At 36.4% G+C, this 12,768-nt stretch overlaps 1 protein-coding gene across 4 annotated transcripts in view; it reads right to left on the reverse strand.

The window, feature by feature from the left end:
• The window catches only part of LOC145987119 (sodium-coupled monocarboxylate transporter 1-like), a 138,010-nt gene that overhangs the window by 11,352 nt on the left and 113,890 nt on the right, over nucleotides 1–12,768 (reverse strand). For all 4 annotated transcript variants that reach the window (XM_083121604.1, XM_083121605.1, XM_083121607.1 and 1 more), the window contains 3 exons: nucleotides 11,975–12,084; nucleotides 10,723–10,906; nucleotides 7,805–7,891 (listed from right to left, as the gene is read on the reverse strand). In XM_083121604.1, the coding sequence (XP_082977730.1) occupies nucleotides 7,805–7,891; nucleotides 10,723–10,906; nucleotides 11,975–12,084 (381 nt within the window). The remainder of the gene's footprint in view (nucleotides 1–7,804; nucleotides 7,892–10,722; nucleotides 10,907–11,974; nucleotides 12,085–12,768) is intronic.

The raw sequence follows: 12,768 nt of genomic DNA on the forward strand, positions 1-12,768 counted from the left end.
GTCATAGCCTCCTTTTCAGTGAAAGGTGATCAAAACTTGGGTTGCCAATACATTTAGCATCATTATGTCTGCAAGAACGAGTGCGAGTATTAGACAGGGGTGGTACTACACTTCTTTTGGACGTGAGACTGAAGTGCACACCCATAGAGCCAAACATCCAGTCCCCATTGCCTAATCTTTTTTTTTCTTTCTTTTTTTTTCACTCAATAGTTGGTAGCACTGAATAGCATGAAGACAACCTGCATTCCTTGCAATTCCAAAACTGTAAACAAGGCACCCCTCTTGTCGCTCAACCCTCCAGGCGACACTGTCCCATCGCCAGCGCAGACGTTGCCAAATGTCTCCTTCTTCCGTGCGGGAGTCGCTAACGTGAGGTCATTGCTTCCGAAATTGGATGAATTAAATTATGTAATACGTAAGTTGGATTTAGACGTATGTGTAATCACGGAAGGTTGGATAAGCGATTCCACACCACAGTCTGCATTTCGCTTGCCGGGCTACGAAGTAATCACACAAAGCAGAAGTAACAAGAGGGGAGGTGGAATTCTTGTGTATTACAAATATGGGTTAAAGATACAGAAAATAGAGATCGGAGTGAACACCGATGATGTCGAAACCCTAAGTTTCATATTATACTACAAAAATGTGCGACTTGGCATGTGCGCTGTTTATCGGCCACCCAATGTAGCGTACTCTAAACTGTCGGTACTCGAGGAGGTGATGTCTGAAATATACCCGTCCGTCGATAGATTCTTGTTGCTCGGTGATTTAAATTGCGATTTTTTACAACCAAATAAATCAGAAACGCGGTTTCTAAAATCGATAATATCTTCTTTCGGGCTAACACAAGTTGTAACAAAACCAACGCGCATAACTGAAACTAGCGAAACGCTGCTAGATATTATAGTAATAGATGACGTTACCAGAATGCATGCAACCGACGTCACAGTGCCTATCGGTAAATCGGATCATTGTGTCACGTACATCGACTTAGTTTACGAGAAACCCGCTAATGAGAGAAAATATTTGAGTTACAGAAGCTTCTCCTCTTTCGATATAGACAATTTTGCCGAAGACATAACAAACGTTCAGTGGGAAACACTGCAATCACTTGATACCGTTGACGAAAAAGTAGACTTTTTTAGCTCCAATATTGTACGAATATTTGATTGCCATGCACCTATGAAAACCGCCCGAGTTAAGAGGAAGCGCGTTCCATGGATAACTCCTAATGTCAAGTTATTAATGCGTATTCGAGACAACGCTCTGAGGAAATTCAAATGGACAAACAACGTTGCCGATTGGAACCACTACAAAGAACTCCGAAATTTTACGACTACCGTTATCCGACAGGAAAAGAAGTCATACTTCTCTTTTAAATTTGGCGCTATTCAATTAAATAAGAAGGAAACGTGGCGTGAACTAAAACAGTGGGGCGTGCTGGATAATAAAAATGTCAATGATAACTTATCCTCACTTGTGAACACAGCACACGAGCTCGATGCTCTCAATAATCATTTTGGGCAAATTAGCAATCTATCTAGTATTCCCACTCAACTAAAAACCCAACAAATTGAGTACTTTGAAAGCCGTAGCTTTACCGATGAAAATAAATTATTTTGTTTTAACACAGTAGCCGAAATTGATGTGCACAAAGCAGTGCATAAAATTAAATCAAACAGTGTTGGAGCAGATGGCATAAACACTAAGATGTTAAAGATTGCACTACCATATGTACTGACTCCATTAACTCATATAATCAATTATTCTTTGTCTAAAGGCGTGTTTCCAGAAACATGGAAAGAAGCGCGAGTCTTGCCTCTTCAAAAGAAAAGAGAAATCAGTTCTTTCGATGACTTAAGGCCCATAAGCCTATTGCCAGTACTCTCTAAAGTACTAGAAAAAATTGTATTTTCGCAACTAATATGTTATGTTGACGCGAACAACTTGTTACCTACAGTTCAGTCTGGGTTCCGTACACGGCATAGCACAGCAACAGCTTTAACAAAAGTTACAGACGATATTCTTTGCGAAATTGACAACCGTTGCTCCACACTTCTCGTATTACTGGATTTTAGTAAAGCTTTCAACACAGTCCAACACGATTTGATAATATCTAAACTCAAATACTATAAATTTGACTCTGTAGCCGTAAGGTGGTTTGAATCCTACTTACTTAATAGAAAACAGAGAACATTACTTCAAAATTCACCCTCGCAGATCTCCGAAGCTGTAGTTTTAAGAGCAGGGGTTCCGCAGGGATCAATTTTAGGGCCTCTCCTTTTCACCCTCTACACCGCAGACTTAAATAAAGTTATAAAATTTTTCACACCACATTTCTATGCAGATGATACACAACTGTATTTTTCGAATAGACGTACAGCGCTAGAAAGTAGTATTTCCTCACTCAACACCGATTTAAATAATATTTACACATGGTGTACATCAAACGGACTTAAGATAAACCCTGAAAAATCACTTTATATGCTAATTGGAACGAAACAATCGCAAAAAAATTCTATTGTTGAGCCAATTGAACTTAAAATTAATAATGAAACCATTCCATGTAAAAATTCAGCAAAAAATCTTGGCTTGATTGTTAACGATATGTTGGACTGGATGGACCACATCAATGCACAATGTAAAAAAGCATATTTTATTCTGAGAAATCTCTACCGTTTCCAAGATCAACTACCTTCAGAATGTAAACTTAGACTAGTTCAATCTTTAATTTTTCCACTATTTGATTATTGTGACACTGTGTATGGGTCCAAACTTGCGAAAAAACTCACCAGAAAAATTCAAATTGCACAAAATGCATGCATCAGATATACTTTTGGCCTGGATAAACGCGATCACATCCTTCCCACCTTAAACAGACATAATATTTTAACAATGGCCAACAGGAGGCTACTACACTATCTATCCTTCATTCATGATCTGCAAACTGAATGTAAACCCGCGTACCTATTTGAAAAATTATGTAATCGCAACACAATTCACAGACACGGAACACGTCGTCACAACGAATTTGACATTCCTCACCATTCGACTACGCTATATACCTCATCCTTTTCTATATCTGCCCCGAAAGCATGGAATGCACTACCAACAAATGTTAAATCCATAAAACTCAATAAGAGTTTCAAAATTAAATTGAAAGAAATGCTTCTACAGGAACAGCAGCAGAACAGTAGCACATACTAGAAATGAACTGGCACTCAACAAACGACAAAACACTCATATTCTATAACTGTAACTATTGGAATTTTATTAATATCTTCAAATTATTATTATTATTATTTACTTAAATGCAACCTTATGTTAACATTTACATTTATATTTTTTTTTCTTTTCACATTTGTATTTTTATTTTCTTTTTTAATATTTTCTTGTTCTTTCACATTTATATAATCCTATGACTAATATTACTGAAATGAGAATATTCGTAATTGTAGGTAATGTGATTTTTTTTATATTTCTCTTTAGTGTAATCAAGCTTTTTTCCATCTGTACTCATATATTATCATATTATATTATATATACTTATATTTCTTATGTAGCTCATGACAAGGGTTAGGTGGTAGAGCAGCCTACGGCTGAACCTCGCCCGCTAAATAAAGGAATTATTATTATTATTATTATTATTATTATTATTATTATTATTATTATTAATAGAAACAATTGCACATCAATGATGTTGAAGTTATGAATATTCTGACTTCATAAAAACAGAGTTGTACTGGTATGTATTTCCAACAAGAACTGACTTTTCACTTAAATTTATTTATAGGTTTGTTGAAAACAAGTATAATATCACAAGTTTTATTTCATGTATAACTAACTCATTGCAGTGGTGGCCAATTTTGGTGTAGAATTCTAGTTTGTATAATTCTAAGCATATTGGGCCATAGTGGTGTTTATCAGTGGTGAACCAATTTTTTTTCACCCCCTCCCTCCCCACACATATATACAGGGGATGGACAAAAATATGGAAACACCTGGTATAAAACAGGTAGGCATTGCAAACATGATTTGCTTCTGAATGGTAGGTGGCGTTGTGGTCACTGGCACTTCCTGTGAGGTATACACCTTGGCCAACCTGACAGATGGGCCAGTTACAGTTCAGCGACCGGTCCGTGCAGGTTGTCGTGAATCATGTATGAGCTGACAGAGTTTCAAAGAGGGCAAATTGTGGGTGCACGTATGTGGGAGCTTCCATGACGAAAGTAGCGGAAATGTTTGGTGTATCAAGAGGCACAGTCTCGAAGATCATGACTGCCTACGAGACTTTCGGAAAAAAACACATCAGCGAAGCACCAGTGTGGACACAAGTGTGTGTTGCGTGACAGAGACAGATGCACATTGGGTAGGATTGTGACCAAGCAGAAGATCACCACGACTCCAAAAGTCACTGCTGAGCTGAATACAGTGCTTACAAACCCTGTTAGCGCCAAAACAGTCAGAAGAGAACTCCACAAGCAGGGTATTCATGGCAGATCTGCAATTCCCAAACCACTCGTGACTGTTGACCATGCTGCTAGATGGAGACAGTGGTGCAATGCCCATAAAAACTGAACAATGGAGCAGTGGAAGACTGTAAACTGGTCGGATGAGTCATCCTTTACATTGTTTCCGACTGCTGGCTGAGTGTACGTGTGGAGAACACCAGCACAAGCGTACAATACAGACTGTCTGTTACTGAGAGTGAAGCATGGCAGTGGTTCAGTGATGATTTGGGCCGCCATCTCCTGGTATTCTGCCGGACCCATCATCACCCTGCATGGACATTTCACTGCCAGTGACTACGTAACCATTTTGAGTGACCAGCTGCATCCCAAAATGCAAACTTCGTTCCCAGATGGTGATGTCGTGTTTGAAGATGACAGAGCCCCTGTTCATACAGCTCACATCGTCCAGGACTGGTTTGATGAGCACAAAGATGAAGTGTCACATCTGCCATGGCCTCCACAATCGCCAGACCTCAATATTATTGAGCCCCTGTGGTCGGTTTTGGAGACCAAGGTGCGAGCCCGCTACCCACCACCAGCGTCTATACAACAACTTGCAGCTGCTTTGGAGGAAGAAAGGTACAACATCCCTTTGACAACCATACACGACCTGTATTTGTCCATTCCACGTCGACTGCAGGCCGTTCTGCATGCCAAAGGTGGTCCTACTCGATATTAATGAAGGTAATGTGCATTTCTGCAGGTGTTTCCATATTTTTGTCCATCCCCTTGATATGATCCTCCAAAACCATATCAAAGATTCGGTCATATTTAATATTATTCTTAATTATTTTTACTTTTATATTCACTATAAAAACATTATGAAAGATGAGATATTTAATAGTTGAACTAATGACCTAATTCTGTCATTCGAGAAGTTTAGAATTTGTTATTTGCAAGCTTCTTGAAAGCAAAATCTTTCATTGTTGACAATTAGGCAAAAATATGTGTTCTCAGTTTAGAATCGAACTATTATGAAAGCCATAAGAGCTAAATTTCAGTTGGAGTTATTAGTAATATAAGCCTTATGGACATTGGAAAGAAGTTTTTAAGAATGTGACAACTTCATAGTAGAGAATATTATAGAAACTTTAAGGATCATAACTGTTGTTTTAGACATAGAAAAATGAACCTTATGGAACATACTGTTTAATCTTTAGAATATTGCCATTATACACAAATTAGTTCTGAATATCACAGCTGTAGCTATGTTTATCTTTTGTGTCATGGGAGGCGCTCTGCTTGACATGCGGGTGTATAAATACAGCTTCGGAACCTAATTCAGGGGCATTTTCATCACCGACTCCAATGGATTAACATCTTAAATACTCAGCTCCCTTTATGGGAGGGTTCAAGAACTCAGTCTTCCTTCCCAAATTAGCTTAGAGACATAGTTATTCTGTTGTATGGGTAGGTTCGCCCTGTGGACATGCTAACATGTCACCATACAAAAGAATAAGTTAATTTAAACTTTATTTTGAAGTTTTTCTGAAATTTTTAAATAAAATCTTAGCAAAATAATGTTAAATTTCGACTCAGAACTTACTGTTATTCTGACGCATGGTTAGGTTCGCCCTGTGGACATGCTAACATGTCACCATGTGTGAGAATAAGTTAATTTACGATTTCTTTCAACATTTGTGATAATTCAGTTTCATCTCTTCGAAACTTATATGTAATATATTTTGAATTGTTGCATAATGCAACAGGACTTAAAGTTATTCTGCCGTATGAGTAGGTTCGCCCTGTGGGCATGCTAACATGCCATCATACGGAAGAATAAGTTCAGATTATTTCATCTCCATGATTATTATTTGATTATCAGGTTATTCATTGTTGATATCTGGCATGGTTAGGTTTCGCCCTGTAAACATGCTAACATGTTGCCATACCCGATATCAAGTCGATGTCTCTAATATTTTACGAATTATAGCAGTTTGTATTTCTGCATATATCTTGAAGCCAGACCATAATGTCCAATTTATATTAAAATCGGAGTCAATACTTAAAACCTTCGCCAGTCACGTCAAAGTTATGCTTCATTATGTCAAGGAGCGTTCATAAAGTTCCAAGCAAGCGCCTGGTCGTCTTTATATAACTGATATGACAGCTTGATCCATATTATGTAAATAAACTGCAAAAGTCGTGTAGATTTAATTATAAGAAAGACAACTGTTCTGTCCTTTATTTATGGAGATCTGTAAGTAAGATGTAAATTTATAAAAGTATCTTGAAAATAAACCATCTTCAGGAAAATAATTGCCCATAAAGAAGCCTATTGAAGACGCAGACCTTTCTTCGGAAACAGATGTTACTCACTTATAAAATCTCCCTTTTCCATAGCCTATCAAATGATTTAGTACATAACACTTGAAGCTTCATATCCCATGTATTTGTTCTACTATACCCGTACCTGAGAGGGGTCAGAGTATCCCATTAGCCCACTGAGTTTTAGCCGAGGTAAAGAAACAGATGACATAGGATATTGAAAGGTGATTGAAGGAAATAGGAAGGTAAAGATGAGGATGGACGCTTTGTCTTCGTGATTTTTTTAATGTAATAGCTACGATTGTATAGTTTTCGAAGGTGATTTATGCTCGAGGATGCTGACGTCAGAGGGTGGCCTAAAGGTTCGAGAGAGGAACCGCCACGAAGCCTAGTTCAGTATGAGAGCAGCCTAAAGTGTCGCGATGGATGTTTCCACTCACTTTCTTCATCTCCTTCGAAGTTTTGAGCTGGCGATTGAGCACAGGTCTCTCCCCAGCCATGCAGATAAGCTATGATGATTTTAAAAGGATGGTATTTGTTTTATTTTGATTTTGAGCATTTTCCCTCATCAGTTGTTATGTTTTCCTTCCTAATTTTGCATAACGCTATGCATCGCTCTTCATAGTCATTCACCTGTTGATATGTACTGATAGGAATATTGGCAGCCCTGAAAGGACTCCCCTGGAATTGGAGGAAAGGAAATGAAAGGAGAGTGATCACGGCACATTTCACCCTGTAGATACTAGAAAATTACTACATTAATGGAAAATTTGAAGTTGTCGGACTTCTGTTTTTGTTTTACTTCCATGCCTGCATTGGTGTTTTATTTCTATTATATCTAATTAATATATAATGAATATATAGAATAAATAAGAATTGTTGTTGTAGAAAACGTCAAATTTTCAGAATATGCCATTGAGTGATACGTCAGTATCAATTTGGCCCTAGTGAATAACAACAAATATGATTTATCTATCCAAATGACATTTTTTAAAAATTATACAATTAAATATCAATCAACCTACCTTGCTGTTTGCACAGGGAAAAAACATTCCTAATGTAAAAACGCCTAATACAGGTCCTCCTGTAATTCCAAATATACTAATGGCTGCCTAAAATAAAAATAAATAGTTGGATATACATGTATATATATGCATACTATAGTCTCATCTTCTCTTCATGTTGTGTATACAATAAACAAACAAATAAGCATAATCATGACCGTATTTATAGGAAAATAATGGGAGGAGTTTCATTTTCAGTAGTCCAAGTATAGTAACATTTAACACTAATACTAAACTGGTTATTAATTACATTAAGATTATCTTTAAACACTTTTGAATTAACATTTCAAAATATTTCACTGTGCATATCAACACACACTAATTATATTTACAATATCAATATTTTTCATTAGATTTCTATTTTCAATTTTTTTAGGTATTTTTTAATTATATGAGTTATTTGAAAGCTGACACAGTTATTCTGAAGATATCAATAAAATACAGTTATTGTACATGAAGATACAAGGTCATTCATTATGTCGGCAGACCACCTCTGAATAATAAGTTATATTTTAAAAATTATTTCAAATGAGTGGGGTGTGGACCTCTTAAACTCTTCTCAAAGGTTTGAATTTTGGAAGATGAGATACAGTTTGAGTCAAAGCCATTTAATACCCTCTATAAAAAGTATAGGAGTTGTGCTGGATACAATTGGTCATGGTAGAAACACATTAGATCCAGGGGGAACTCTAGTTGTGTGTGTCAAGTGGAGGTCCACCACATTGTTGGTTGCCATATTGAATTCAACTCAAAAATTTAAAATGAAAAAGGGGTGATGCAAAATATCTTATCAGGCTAGAATTTCAAGATGAATGCAATGGTAAATGTTTTTTCAATGTACGTATCTTAACCAGTAATAAGTCCATTCATGTAATCATTTTCTCCTTCTTTTTAGAAATTAAAATGGAATAAGTAAGGCATGAGGGAAGATTATGAGCCATTGTTTGTGGCTCTAATCGGCATGAATATTGTGAATGGTGTCTCAAACAATTACAATGTGATGCTTCCTTTGGAATGAAAAGTCTTTCACAGTGACAAATCTAATATTTATGTTCATGGTGATGTTAAGAAGCAGAATATGTGATACTTGTCATCTGATAATCTGCATTAGATAGATCCCAGACAAATGGTTGGTGCTGGTAAGATAATTATGTGGTGTGAGAAACATGATTGGTTTGTCCATTTTCATCAACACAAACGTAAATGCTGAGGACTATTTGGATTTTCACCTTTGCCTATGGAATCGGGAATACAGTACTTTTTCCTGAGTTTTTCAGCAGGATGGAGTTCCATCACACTATGGGAACTATGAGAGAGTTCCTTCATGTTAAATATCCCAGTAGATGGATTTCAGTCAGGTACCTGTTGAACAGTCTGCAAGTTTCCCTCATCTAACATCTTTGGATCTTTGGTAACATTTGAAGGCAATGGTATATGCATTAACAATCTGTGGAAGTTGGAAGTACTTCAAGGGAAATCTGTGTGGTGGTTGGTGAGGTCACAGTGAACATTGAGACAGCACAGAAATGGTTCAAGCAGTTCTCGTCTGTGGACATGAGTGTGGAAGACAAGCTCCAATGTGAGAGACCAGGTACCATGGATGCAGATGCCTGCTGCAGCACATGACAGCCGATGCAAGCGTCTGTACACGGCAAGTGGCACGACAGGTTTTCTTTCTTCATCAAATGGGTTTTGTCTCTCGACAGCCTCATCTTATTCCCCACAAATTGACACCACAACACACAACAATGACGAGTCTTCATTGGTCAGCAATTGCTTCAAAATCCACAAAACGACAAGTTTTGGCATCAAATTGTCACAGCTGACGAAAAAGTGGATCTTTCTAAAATATTCTGCCAGTGGTAAGCAGTGTTGGTGGCCACGGCAAGAAGCAATGCCACTTATTCAAAGGAAATGGGTTGAAAAGGTCATGTTGTGCACATAGTGGAATATTGAAGGTCCAGTGTTCTGGGAACTCATACCAGGCAGTGGTGCTGTCGATGAGAACCTTTAAGCTGTATAACTGCACCGGGTCCCTGAATGCTAAGAAGTGGCCAACATTGATGAGTCGGAAGAGAGCCTTGTTGCAGGTTGATAATGCCCCATGATAATGAAAGCAACACAGATCAATCTCCTTATGAAGATGAGTCTATTTTTACTTGCTCTTTTTCCTCAATATACTGGGCAGGAAGAAACTCTCTCAACAACAAGAAATAAATTATTGAATTTATTACAAAGTTTAACAAATTAGTTTATATAAAATTAAATTCAAAATAAAATTATAAACATTGTTGTGTTTTCTTGATAATTTGTTTTTCATAACAGGCAATGAGTAATGAGTAATATCACGATATATCATTTTATTATTTATATATCATATCAAGAGTGTTAGGAGAAGAAGACAGGATTGGAACACCGTGGAAAGAGAGGAGCGGTGGAAGGCCAGGAAAAAAATGGAGAGGCTTGACTTCTATGCCGACCCAGCCAGAGGCAGGAAACGGCAAAGGATGATAATGATAAAGAATATAATTTTGTTATTATATAATAAATAATATAAATTTTGAATTACAAGTTATATATATATTAGGCAATACATATTTTTTAAACTATTTTTGATATAATTACTGTAAAAAGATATTCTAGAAAATGACAAAAAGGAAAGAAACCCATATGTGAGTGCGACACTCACCATATACCAACCACGTTGCTCTGGAACATATATACTAACAAAGGGTTAAGTACTTCCATAAGCATAAAACAATTATATATTTGTCTATGACAAGAAATGTAATTTCCACTTTAATTCGAGAACTTATTCATAGTTTAAATAAATTATTTTGTCAAAACATATTGAAGCAATTTTCTGTAAGGATCATTACCTGCAACACTCCTCCAAAATTCTCAACAGCAAAGACTAGTGCATAAGAAAGCAGTCCATACAGGACAGCCAGTAATTTGGACACTTTGGCTTGCTTCTCATCACTCATCTCTAGCTTCCACGTGTCTTTGATAATATCTTCCAAGAATATTGCTGCCAGTGAATTGAGTCCACTTGATAGAGTACTGGAAAAAGAGAAACAAAATTCTGAGTAGAAAAAATATCTAGATTTGACTTTTTGAATATATTTGTGCAGGTCCATATCAAGGGGTAGGCTAGGGGGATGGGGGGTGCAGCCTAGGGGTACCATACACAAAGGACTCCATTCAATGTTTTTTTTTAGAAATACAACAAAATCAGCATATTTGACCGAGAAATTTACATTTTGTGTTTCTGTTTGCCATAGTAGCAGTAATAGCACATTTTAAAACATTTTCTTTAGAGACTAAGACATAACTAAAATATTCTTAAATATATAAACTTTTTCTAAAATCAGAAATGTAAATTATGAATCTATAAATATCGCCTATATTATTTTTCAACAATTTTTTCTTTGTTTCCTCCTTTCAAAATTTGTAGGATGTAAAATCCCTAATCATGGCATAAGAAGAAAATGTTGAAGGATGCACATAAAATGTTTGTGCCTGGTAATGCCAGGGGGATGGGGGAAGCAGAGTTCTACCTAGGGCACTAAAATATCTAGTATGGGACTGTATTTATTGTCCATCACTTTTGAAGTGGATATTTTTGGTTTATTTCACTACTTTTTATCTTTACCATTTGAATATGAAGCTATTTTTTCCAACTAATTAAAGGCTAGTGCTTTGCACAAAATGGACTTTTACACAATTAGGAGATATACCTTTATGCTATCTATATTCTTCTAAAGTTTATTCTTATAGTATCTGCAAAGAAAATATCAGAGTTCTCACTTCAGGAATTGAAAATCATTATCAATTCTACAGTTTGTAGTTACCTTGTAGCCTTGTGCAGAATAGTTACATTCCAAATTAAAGATGTAATACATCTTTTCTTGAGCATCAATAAAATGTAACAATCAGGTTCTATTTTTTTATCCTGTGGCATATCCACCAATCATACATAGATTCACTAACAGCTTCAGCCTTCATTTTGCAAGGAAGCTAATCATACTGTTCTTACTATGCACTAAGCATCAGAAGTATGGACATACATAGTATTGTTAAATAAAGAAAACTTATTATTTTTCTTCTAAAATTCTAGTAACAATTTACCTTAATGCAGCACTGAAAATCCCTGCTACAAAAAGGCCTGGTATCCCAGGTATTGCTCCAAGTGTGTCCATCACAAACAATGGAAATAGCTGATCAGATGATTTGATGAGCTGAAAAAAAATATATTATTTAATTATATGTACTTATTCCTATTCATCTCTTGTTCTGTGGGTGAGTGTTTGAGACTTTCAGTTTTCACAATTTTGTGATGTTCCCAAATGACTTTCTGTATTTGATCCAGTCTAATAGAATAGCAATATAAAATTTACTAAAAACTGATAGCGGACGTATCACCCTACATGGAACAGCTCTGGGTTCACCCAGTCTCTAAAAAATGGATATCCCAGAAACCTAACAATATATGTCCGTGTCCTGAATGCATGTGATCATGACTGTGTTTTGCTTTGTAAAAAAAGTAAGTGCTGTTATACTTCATAGAAAAATATTGCAATGGATGAATTATTGTACACAAAGAGCTGTAATCCATGTATTGCATCATGCCATGAGGCACCAAGGACAAGGACGTCAGAACTTATTTCAGAGTGGAACGGGGGAAGTTATTAAATCCACCAATCAATTTTTACAATCTATTTTCCTACATACATATAAACCTACATAATATACAGGGTGTTACTAAAGTTAGTTTCCAACGCTTATGAGGTGATTCTACAAGTGAAATTAAACACAAAAGTTCATGTGACGAAATGCCAAAAACTACACCCATTTGGAGTTATTGAAGTGGGAAAAAGTGGGAAAATTATGTTTACAAGGAAATAGTGGCACAACGGCCAACC

The sequence above is a fragment of the Lepisma saccharinum genome, chromosome 4, assembly GCF_977018435.1.
Source record: "Lepisma saccharinum chromosome 4, izLepSacc3.1, whole genome shotgun sequence".
Lineage (NCBI taxonomy): Eukaryota > Metazoa > Arthropoda > Insecta > Zygentoma > Lepismatidae > Lepisma > Lepisma saccharinum.